Source organism: Lepisosteus oculatus, chromosome 1 (genome assembly GCF_040954835.1).
Source record: "Lepisosteus oculatus isolate fLepOcu1 chromosome 1, fLepOcu1.hap2, whole genome shotgun sequence".
NCBI lineage: Eukaryota > Metazoa > Chordata > Actinopteri > Semionotiformes > Lepisosteidae > Lepisosteus > Lepisosteus oculatus.
Window position 1 is genome coordinate 34,108,839 of NC_090696.1, and position 12,205 is coordinate 34,121,043.

Sequence of the window (12,205 nt, forward strand, 5' to 3'; positions counted from 1 at the left end):
GTGCTTTTAATAAAAGAATATTTAAAAATCCTGCATAACACTTGTGTAAGTTCTTTTAACACTAAATGAAGATCCATGTTGGTAGTAAATGGGCAGACTGAGATAAAAAGACTCACACAGCATCATCTCTGTATATAATTTTATTTCTCCTTCACCACAATAACAAATAAACTGTTGTAGCTTACATTAACTCCAAATTATTATTTATAGAGAAGGTGTAAAATTACACTGTTATAGACATCCTGGTTTCTGTCTTTTAACCATTTGACACTAGCACAAAAAGAGTAGAGCCATTTTGTGGATTACTTTGTGAAAAAGATAGGTGTCAGAATGTCCCTTTATGAAGCCTAAATGAAATTATGGGATTCATTTGACCAAAATAATTACAGTAACATTACTTAAAAATCAAAACATGATTTTTTTTACTTTATGTGTCTTCACTTTGCTCCAAATAACATATAAAAAGATCTGCATATCTGGAATCTGGACTGTACATCACTTTCAAACATTCATAAGAACATAAGTTAATGAGAGGATTGAATGAAGCCAAAGTCATCATCAATAAATGGTCATCTATCTGTGGTCACTGTGGACAGGTCATATCATTTTCAGCTATTATTTACAGAATCATTTTAGAGATTGGTGTGGCTCCTGCTTAAGCCGTATAGTTCTATAACAGCTGTAGTTTTCACTGTTGCATAGTGAGACAAATGCCTGATTGCAACCTCTAATCTCCTGATTCAGTGCTGATAGGGAAACTACGAGTCTATACTCATAGAAACAACTTGACATTTATAGAACACAGTTAAGTTGTTAACTTAGTGCTGGTTGTTGGTTCGTACTGTCACTCAATTTCCTATGCAGCTCATAGTTGTTGGACTTTCTGCTACTGTACCTCTCACAGTAAGTCTGCCATGCTGCAGCCCATCTACCGTGATGAGACGCACGGCTCCCAGGTTATCATTGTCAACAATCTGGAGCTGCTCCCAAGTTATGGGCCGGGATTGTCCTTCCAGAAGACTGAGGCCTGGAAAAATCCAGGGAAAGAAGCTGGTCAGTTCACAAAGATCTGGTTCTGATATCACTTTGTAAGAAGACCTCTGGTGCTGTTCATCTGTATTCTAAAAGACGTCAAATGTAACTGAACCAAAGCCAAACCAATTTAGGAAGGAGAAAGATATTACTCTATTGCAAGAGTTCATTAATCCATTTTTAAAAAGCACCAATGAATTAAATGTACTTAGTTATCTATCTAACTCTGCTACTGAGTTACGATTTTAACATAGGGTGTGTGCCTTTTCAATTCAAGGTAGAATGTAAGAAGTTGTACCTTAATCAAAGATCTACAATGGTACCGAAATCGGTCCATGTCAAAGTTTAGTTCGATAGTCAATGAACACTAAGACTCACCCATATTCCAAGAAACCCTTGGAGCATTGGTGTCTGCGGTCCTGATTGATAAATGAACTGTAATTGGTGGGCTTTTCTCAAAGAAGAAATCATGGACCTCAAACTCCACCTGTTAAATAAGGAATGTAAGTTTATCACATTTCTATTAGATATAGATAATGTACTTAGTATACAAAATAACAAGTATATACCAATATTAGAGAGAAACATGAGAGTGTCACCAACATAGTGATGAAATATGTTCACACTTTGAGTGATGCTGAAATTTTGTCTATCAGCATTTGCCAAAAGTTTAAAGAAAGAACAATCAATAATGATGATAATAAGATACCTCATAGTTCCTGCGCTCAGTGTGACTGGTGTTTGGCGGCTGATAAGCAATGAGCACGTCATTGAGGTCCCCCCAGGTGAAGGAGGAGATGGGCTTTGTGTGATCCGACAGGTGGGTGATGTAGCCTTCTGGAGGCGGCTTGGTTACATTGAACACCAGTAGTGATTTAGGACTCTCTCCATCTTCTGCATCCAGGGTTGCAGTGCTCAGTGGCGTGAGAATGAACTGGTCTACTTCCAGGATGAACATGGACATGAAGGCGGCTTTAGGAGGCTGGTTTGGAACTGCGTTCTTGATGTGGACTGGGATCCAGGCGTGTTCTGACTAATCACACAACCAGATTTTAAATGATCTCAGCATTACAGTGTATTCACACATACAATTTCAGGTTTTTCACTCTTAGTATGTAAATATAAGTTGTTTTCTATTTTACAAGCCCGCCTTGAAGCCCTAAACCTTTCAGAATCATCATCCTGTTTCGTCTTTCATTTGTACCTAAAGCTCTTGAGCTGGCTATGCACAACCAGCTCTCTGCTTTCCTCTTGGTAAACTTGCTGCTTGAACTATCCTGTTTGATTTTCACCCTGCGCACTTGACACAAGCTCCTCTCTTCTCTGTTAATGATTCGCACCTCTGACGTCAGAGGGTCACTCTCCTGTAAAGGCTCTCTGGCCTTGGAATTTCTAGTGCTGCTCACACCTGGCTCTTCCTATCTCGCTGCTCCTGCCTCCGTCTCTCCCTTTACTTCTTTTGCCATCTTCACTCCCCCCTTCTACTAGACATTTTGTACTCTCTCACTGTTCTTCCTTGTTCTCCCACTGTTCTTCCCTGTTCAGTCTCAGTTTCAGCCCTGAAGGTGAAGGTGGGACAGAGAGTGCACAGCTACTGCAGCCCCTCCCCAACTGGTACACCTGTCATTTACAAGGCCTGAGGGAAAGGGGGCAGTTCTGAACAGCCAATCAAGCCCATTCAGTGACCAGAGGGAGGAAAAATCTTGCATGAACACAGGGAGAGAAAGAGGAAGAACATAGTGAAATTCACACAGACAGATGGCAATGGCTAGAAACAAACCCAACCTTGAAGATGTGAGGCAGGAGCGCAAAGCACCACCATATCATCTGCCTTCACATATCCTTTTAAGTTGATTTCAAGTTTACTAAATTATTACACTTTGCCCAACAAATACTTCCATCGTTCCTACATCCATCTTTTTAAATAATGGAGCTTTGTTCTGCAGATTTGAGGGGGAAAACATATGTTTATTACCTGGAATATATATTAAAGGTTATGATTACTACCTGGATTATGTTCTTGCTCCTGGTGTCAGTGAGGTCAAGTCTTATAGCAATGTAGTCAACATTAGGAGAGGGTGGATCTAAGTGCTGATATCTAAGGCCTGTTACCAGGAAGTCATCACAGGGCACTTTGGTGGTCTGGACCAGTTTCAGTCCTTTGCGGCAGATCTCATCTTTACACTTGGCCCCAGCCCTGTTCACTGTGGGTAAAATAATACAATAACAGTAAATTCTTCTAGGCCATAAATCTTCTGGGCCATTTTATGATTTTAGACTTTATGGAGAGACACAATCCCAAAGAGCATACAGCATTAACAGACATCTTTACAGTTTACTGACAATGTAACATACTGGGATTTTAGTAAATCAGTTTAAACACTGACATAGACAGATCTCATAACAGAAGATTATAAGAATATAATCGCTGACTGAATTTCTTCCAGAGGGATGTAACACTTGCCATCTAAATGCAACATACAATAATCTAAGACAATGGCTCTTTGATGTTTCTTCTGGGTCACACAGGGTTATAATAGGATTTTCACCTCTGCACACAGATTATACCGTCCTTAAAAAAAAAAAAGAATCACTAAAGCTCACTAAATCACTAAAGCATACTTATTCTCTGTCGAATTGGGACAAAGCTGTGTGGCTCATCTCCTCTTGGCTCAACAAGCTCAGGCTCCCCAATCACTAGCTGCCCATGGGCAGGAAGATGTGTCTCCTGGGTGGCCACTCTCACTGTACACTCCAGGTTTGGCCTAGGGTCATAGTGAAAGGACACCACATTGCCGTCGAGAGTGTCCGACAGGCTGTAAAACTCAGGCACCTCCAAGGACTTTGGACCTAGCTTGATGATGTTGCAATCGGGTCTAGTCAGCTCTACGCGGAGAAGGAAGACCTCTGTGTGGGTCTCTGTTTCTGTAAATCTGAACAGAAGGTAGACTCATTAATCTCCTTTACTTTGTAGGATTTAAAGTGTTATTTGTAGCTTGTGGGTATTTCTAAATTTGGCTTAATGTGCTTGAACATATCATAAACTACAGTACTTGTTATTTTTCAGTATTAGCTTTTGAATCTTTGAGAAACCTATGGACTTTCAACTATATGCTTTCTTTGTACATGGTATACACACACTGTACTTCTATGGCATGTACTGTGGCAGAGTTCCTGTGTCAATAAAATACATTGTATCTAGTTAAGATACAATGACATGAAGATTAATCCTCCTATTTGAGAGATGACAAAATACACATAGTCTAGATTTGCTTTTATGAGGTGTTACCTACACAGTGCCAGTGGATAATTATTTTTGTAGCACGGACAGGGCTTAATAGTTCTAAGGTCACTCACTCGCCTTCCTTTATTTAATTTTCACAAGTGAAATGTCATATATTTTCCTGGTAGAAATCACTGAGTTTGAATGTTTGTCCAGTTTAACCGTATATTTTCCTTCTGAGGAAAAAAATTAAATATGATATTCACATTTAAATATTTTCAAGCACCTTAAGTGGTGAATGAAGTGTGATTGACAAATGATTCAGAAAAAGAATATTATTCAGTATTCAACATCAGATTAAATGTAGAAGATATTGCAGGTCTCCAGGACTGAGGTCACAGTCCTGTGAGCCAGAGGCAAGATGAAATTAAGTTATTAGAATTAAATCGTCTCCTTGATTTAACTTACCTGTAAAGCCGAAGCATGACTTGGTCTTCGTCCAGAATTGGACAGCCGTTGTGGACATATTTCACTTCATCTGTCAGAAAGTGACAGTCAAAGACCTGGAAGAATGTGTATCATGAAAATATCTACCAGGAAAAAAGGAAACAACAAAACCTGTCACTTCCATGAGCTGACATCCTGTCTACTGTGGTCTTTTCATAGGTTTGTACATATGGACCATGAAGAGAATAGTAAGTATGACTTCATGTATGGATTTACATTACCATTGGCCTCTTTTCTCTGGTGGCCAGGTCTGTATTAAAGGCCTGCGTTTCTGTTGAGGAAATGCCTTACTTACTATCTTGGGGCACCTCCGTAGTAGATAACAGCGTATAAGCACAAAAGTCTCTGGATTTTCACAGTGGTTTGTTTTATACCCACACCACCATATCACTGAACAGAAGAATGGAAATGTCAAATGTCAGGAGAAAAAAAAGTCTGTCACTTTGTATTCAATAGGATACAGACCTCTGTGTATTGCTTTTTTACATTATCCTTCATCCACTGGGGGAGTTTGGGCAAGCAGTAAAGTTGTGACTGTAAATTAAACACAGTACGAATAATGCCTGCATTCCTACACATTCCAATGCAATGAAACAGAACAGAAGTGGGTTGTAGCAGACAAAGGAATGTGCTTATGCTGGTGTCAACTGCCACACTTCAAAGGACAGCCTTGAAAACAACAAAATATATAAAAGCATGACACCCTTACATGGATAGCTAATGGACTAGGAACAACAATGTGTCTTTATCACAAATTATTTAAAATAATGTTTCCATTTAAAGAAAATGTGCTTTCAAGAGAGAAGTCATGACCTGATTTCCAGAAAACATCAAGTTTGTAGCGCTAAATCATGTTTGTTTTTTTTTCTTGACAGAGAACTGAGAAGTCTTGTTACATGTCTCTTAGGTTGTACCTGTTCCTCCTCCTGACTGAATGACCTATTCAACAACTCTGCCAAGTTAGCAAGTCTTACATTCTAGAATATAGCACTAACAATGAGACACAATTTATTTGAAGCACCACAGCGAAATCAATTTATGGTGTGAGTTTGTAAAATTGAAATTTAAAAATAAATAATCCTTACATTTATATAGCTCTTTTACACTCCACTCAAAGCACTTTACAGGAAAAGAGGACTCTGCTCCAGTACTACCTACTTGAATGATGCAACAGCAACCAAACTGCGCCAGTACACTCACTACACATTAGCTACCAGACAGGAGGAGAACGGAGTGATGAAGCCCGTCATGGAGATTATTAGGAGGCCGTGATTGGTAAAACCTGAGTGGAAATTTGGCCAGGACACCAGGGTTAACACCTTTACTCTTTTTGAGAAACAATCTTGGATTAATGACCAAAGAGAATCAGGATCTCAGCTGTACATCTCATCCAAAGGATAGGATAGTGTCTTTTTTACAGTATAGTGTCCCCAACACTATAGTGGGGCATTAGGACCCCACAGACCGCAGGGTGAGAGCACCCTACTGGCCCCACTAACACTTCTTCCAGCAGCAACCTTAGTTATAGCAGGAGGTCTCTCATCCAGGTACTGACCAGGCTCACACCTGCTGAACTTCAGCTGTGAGTTGTAGGATGATATAGCTGATGGCAAAATAGGAAACACAGGCCTTCTTCTATTAACACATCTCAAGTATACACTCTACTTATAGTTTCTGATACTGAGACAAAAGGAAAATGATGTTTGGATAAATTAATTGTGTTTAATTATTCATTTTTAATATATAGTACTGATATATAGTACTGATGGACAACAAAAACAGCACTCAAGTCTAATGGGCGTAATAAAATATTTTAAACACTGAAGAAGAAAAAGGCTATGGCAAGACTTTGAGATTGTTTTCTTGTCTCTATTATTCTAGTTATTCTAGTATTGTGGGGTCTTGCTTGTCTACTTCAGGTTGGGCATACAGGAACAGAAAAACCGTTGGCCAGAAAGCCTTTCTCAGTGTACAGTATTGCTAAACTGTAAGGGTGCTCTCAAATTGTACCAGCAGTGATCTTATGATAAAGGAGGTCCCCTTAACATATAGCATTAGCACTCTTCTTCTGCTCCACTTGCACGATGCTTACGATGACGTGTGCACACTTGCTTCTGTCATGTTGGTCAAAAGCATAACAGCAGTCATCAATGAGTAACACAGGGCCATTTTCTCTTTTGCTACCTCAGATACTTTTACAAAGAGACGTTTGTCTCTTAGCAGCATTTTACCCATGATATAATTCTCATGCAGATGGCAAGCGGCAGTCAGTCAACTGAAGCAGGTGGGTTATTTGTTTTATGAAGTTTTCATACTTTATCCACTGCAGTCTGACAATGATGATGGAGGTGGAGGATATGGATGTGATGCAGTCCTCAACCTCTATGTGAACTGTGTTCTTTCCAGGAAGGGGAGTGCCCCTCAAAGGGTTGTCTCTTGGTTTATGGACCAGTGTCATGATTGTTGAAGATTGATAGATTGCTGATCTCATTCTCTGGGTAATTTCTCTCATATGAGAAGACATTTAATCATGCTCATGACAACCAGGTGATCTTCATTACTCGAATAGGACACAGTTGTATCTTTCAGTGTCTTAATACTAATATAAAGCATGTGTTTCTGAATGTCTTTTTATACTGATAGAATCAACAAATCAAGTCAATTTTATCTAAACCTTAATAGGAAAAATTAAGCACCTGGCATTTTGATTAAATTCAATGAGTTCAGTGGGCTCTGTATTTTAGCACAAGGAACAGTGCTACTGAAACAATATAAGTAACATTATGTCTTAATCTTATTGATGCAAACATAGGGTCATATTCATAACCTTTGTGCCATTTTAATTCTACCACCTGAGTTCAAAAACAGAAAATACCAAATTCTAATGTTACAAAAACAGTTAAGTCAGTTTTAATAAGTCATAAACTACTATCCAAAGATTAGTGCCACCTTCCTAATTTTTGTGGGTCAGGGAAAATCTTTAGGTATTTATTTAAAAGTTTTATTAATACAGCCCTTAGCTTGTTTCAATTTGTGTTTCTCTTGTTCTGTGACTAGCGGTCTGAATAAATGAACAAGTTGGAACTCAACAGAATCGTGTTCTGGCACAGAGAATTGATGCTGCACTTCACCGATCTGCTGGCATCAAGCCTGCTGCGGAAACTGGGGCTGAAGTCATACTGTATATTATAAGGCTGTTGAAAGGTGCACCTCATTCCAGAATGATTTAGTACAGTACAAATGGAGATTTGTTTCACTTGTACGAATGTTTGCTAATTTTCATAAAAGTCCTTACAAGAGCCAAACAAGAACAAGAGGGGCAAATAGCAAAAGGCAGTGCAGTCCAAAAGGATATTTCCATTACTCAGATACAAAAAGCAAAATGAAAGGTAGACCAAGCACATCTCAGATGTAACCAGCGACAACTTATGAAGATGTTGGCAATATGCCTTGTCCTGAAGAATATAAACATAAAAAATGCAATAATTCAATAGATAAATTAAAGTCTCGTCTAAGGAGTTAGTAGTGAGTTTATTTTAAGTGTGCCTTATTAAGAACATGAAGTGGCATATTTATGACTAAATAGAATGTAACAAATCATGACCTCCTCCACAAATTCACATAAATTAGAGCGATACTTTATTCTAAGCATCACTTTTTTTATTTTCTTTTTAGTCTTTCCTCTGTAATGAATCTCAGTGACATGTATTCTGGAAAGGAACAAGTAATAGGTTTATTCCATGCTGAAAAAAAAAAGAAAGAAAACACAACGTTTCTGCCGTGGAGCCTTCTTCAGGTGTGAGGGTGAACTACTGAACTACTATGAACCACCTGAACTACTATGTATTCTGGAAGTCCAGCATAGGCCCCTGGTCATTGACAAAGAAGGAGCATAAAAGGCTAAAGAAAATATCTAGAGCCTAACGAGCGTGACCAACACCTACAATTGTTTTGGCCTTATTGGCCATTGTTTTCTGTCACCGTTTTCAGAGGAGAAGATGATCAAGTTAAAAAAGAAAAAAGGGAAATAGATAAAGAACACATATCCTTTTTAAAGAAAGAAAAAGAACAAACCATGAGAAATGAAGTAAAGACAGATTACAGTACCAAGTGCAGCAGTACCTGTGGTGTCAGTGTTCCCACTCTCTGGGTGATAGGCTCGTTGGTGATGACCTCCACTTTGCAAGCATCCTTCTCTTTTGGGATATCAAACTGCAGGTCGTCCTCCTGCAGGAATGCTGACTGACCTTTCATCACCTTCATCCCTCTGTTGACTTTGACCAGAGAGCCCTGTGCCCACTGTACAGCACACAACAGGATCACCAGTTCCTCCATTCTCCATGTCACTCTCATCATGTTGAGATCACACCCCGATTCTTCATAAAACAGTGGGAGAAAGGATAAATATCCTTCTGCTTAAAAGGACGTCTTTCTGCTCGGTGGTTGAGGAGGCAATGTGCTCACATGTGCTTGTGATAAAAAGCCGTTCTTCATCAGGGGTTGAGTTTCAAGGCTGTATCAATAAATATGAACTTCTGTGGAATCACTAAGTCTGCAGACGATTTGGCTTTGTGGGTATTTTCACTCTTAACATCCTTCAGAAGTCCAGAAAAGTGGGTATTGCTGAAAAAGGAAAAAAAATGCATTTGTCACATTAGAAGTTCAGCATGGTTTCTTGCATAGAGTTTTGCCGTGAGTCACTGGAGACTCACTACAGACTCAAGAAGGATCTGGACATAGTAATAAAGTAGCAATAATAATTAAAATGTGATATAGTAAATAGTATAATAAATAATGTAATAACATAATGTAATAATCTCACAGAATCAAAAACTGTTTTTTGCAAGCAAACACACATAACCATATTGCACAAATGCTTTCACAAACCCTTCATTTCACAATTATTATTATTAGCTGAGGAGATGACTTAAGCCAGGGAAAGTATAGAATAGAAACATACTGTATATACAGTATTCATCTATTCATAGATTCATACAGTGCAGTCTGAGGTTAATTTAATTCAGTTGAGTTATACAGTATACTAAAACTTATTAATATCTGTATCTCAAACAAAGCTAAAATAGAATTAATATTTACTTACGATGGGCCTATTACCACCATTATCTTGATCTTTGATCACCCTAACTCTGTCACCCTTAAAATGATGAAGGAGTGTCAAAGTCAAGGACAGTGTGAGCTCTTAAGCGTGTCACATGTGCTTAAATGGTAAAAGGATATTTTGCAGCTGCAACATTCAAGGTTAGTGATAAAATGCTTAGATATATTTGAAAAAAACTAAATCTTTCTAAAACAAAGCCTGAAAGCGTCTGTCCAGAGAAATATTTGTGCAAGTGAATTTGAACTGAAAACATGTCTAAAATCAGAAGAGTGAACTGAACATTCTCAGAAGCGTGGAGGCAATTTTGTGGTTTATTCAAACTGTTTTTGTTCCCGGTATACAGTATTTTCTGTTTTTTTATCTCGTTAGGATTTTATGTATACACTTTGAGAACTCTTGCACTATTCTTGCAAGACATTTACCTTCATGATAACATTTTTTCCTGTGAAGTAAAACTTCACAATAATCTTTTTTACAACAGGGACTTACAGTTTTTACCTTTCACAGATCGAATAATCGAGTGTGGTCAGAAGTATGGATATGGGTCTCAACACACTAATATTTTGGGAAACATATTCTGATTAAAAATGTATTCATAATTCATGAACATTGATTTCTACAAATGAAATTCAATGTATTTTTATATAGCGCCTTTCACAATAAGGTTGCCCCAAGGTGCTTAACAATGCAAGTGACCATACATGTTGTCAATACAGAACAGAAGACCAGAAGACAAGGGAGTAGAGGAACCAAAAACTCCTTAATAAGGAGAAAAAAAACTCCAGCAGTCCAAGGTCAACTGGTTGCCCAACCCCTCTGGGCATGCTAACATTATATAATTAAAAAAAAGGAAATGAATGAAGATTGTCTTGATCTTTGCATGTCTGTTTTCAATTCATTCAGACCTTCAATTCATTTAAATTGAATTGTCAGACGTTTTTTAAACAGCTGGTGCAGTCACATATTATGAAGAATACAACTGCCTAAAATCTGATACCTCCAGAGATACCTCTAGAGACCAGAGAAGGACAACTGCTATTTCAAACAACTGCAGCTTCAAACTGGAGCTCAATGGACAGCTAAAACCTTTGTGTGGAGTTTACATTTTTTAGGAACACAGAGAATTCAGTTTTTGTCCACTTCTGAAGAATCAGAGTATATATCAAGTACTGTATGAGATTCAGTTAACCATCAGCACTTGTAATGGAGAAATTAAACTGCTCAAAATCTCTAAAATGGGAATCGATAAACAAGGACTTAGAACAGGCTTTGCCACCTAGTACTGCACAACTGCATTAATTGTCCAATTGTATTTGTCTGTCTTCCATCACCTTCTACAGCCGTGTTCGTCAGCCCCCATCCTGTGGGACCCTTGTGTCTGCTAGTTTTCATTCCAGCTGTGATCTACATTACTGATGTTAACTGACGTCTTCAACTGATTTCTTGTTTGGGCTTTACTTGTGTCTGCGCTTGTGCCTGAGTTTCAGAAATACCCAATTTCAAGTATATTGTTTCAAACAACTTCAGTGTATCTCCACTTGCCTACATTTATTTCTGACTAAACAGAACTTAATGAGCAATCTGTGAAAAACACAGAGACACAGCGAGGAATGACAATGTGTCGAATTCTTCCACAAAAGAGTGGGTGAATTTTGCCTTCTTCAGAAGTCCAATTTATTAATTTCCACCTGACACCTGAATGAGGGAAGCCCTGAAACATAGGAATAAGAACAATGTTGGTAGCAATTACCAATCCTAATCATTTATCTTGAAAGATTAATGCAATTTTGTAACAAGCCACAAATGGAAAATTGATCCATTGCACTACAGAATTATTTTCTACTGCAGTTAGGCCAAAAACTAAAACACAAACCAACAAAAAAACACTGTTGAATGTTTCCATATTTTGCATACTTCAGAAGAACAAACTTTCAAGGTTATGAGTTTCACAGGCCTATAGACAGGAGTCCTACAAGTTTTACATGTAGTTTTCAATCAGCAGCTGATCATTTCATATTTAAACAATTAGTTTATTTAAAGCAATTTAAGTCAGAGGTGAACAGGTCAGAGGTGGAGGTGAAACCAGATGGCTCTGCGAGTTTCCGTACAGTAGGGCTTCCATCCCTGCCTTAAGAGATAAGAGGCATGACAGCATGAAACACTTCATCAGTAACTACAGGCAGAAACAATTCTGCTTTGTCACACTGATGTGCACACATTCACAATGCACATTTACAGATTAATTATAAGACAAGCATTACTTTTTCATAAAATATTATTTTATATAGGAATCACACAGAATAGCAATGACAAATTACAGACAG

At 38.2% G+C, this 12,205-nt stretch overlaps 1 protein-coding gene across 4 annotated transcripts in view; it reads right to left on the bottom strand.

Annotated features, from left to right (window-relative positions):
* frem1a (Fras1 related extracellular matrix 1a) overlaps positions 1-12,205 on the bottom strand; it is a 60,794-nt gene that overhangs the window by 27,572 nt on the left and 21,017 nt on the right. For 3 of the 4 annotated variants that reach the window (XM_015344957.2, XM_006629720.3, XM_015344956.2), the window contains exons 2-8: positions 8,885-9,385; positions 4,724-4,818; positions 3,655-3,965; positions 3,040-3,236; positions 1,742-2,065; positions 1,411-1,519; positions 896-1,027 (exon numbers count right to left, since the gene is read on the bottom strand). In XM_015344957.2, coding sequence (XP_015200443.2) covers positions 896-1,027; positions 1,411-1,519; positions 1,742-2,065; positions 3,040-3,236; positions 3,655-3,965; positions 4,724-4,818; positions 8,885-9,118 — 1,402 coding nt within the window. In that variant the 5' untranslated portion in view covers positions 9,119-9,385. Of the gene's footprint in view, positions 1-895; positions 1,028-1,410; positions 1,520-1,741; positions 2,066-3,039; positions 3,237-3,654; positions 3,966-4,723; positions 4,846-8,884; positions 9,386-12,205 lie in introns of those variants that run through there. The other variant, XM_069189655.1, reaches the window with a different exon arrangement.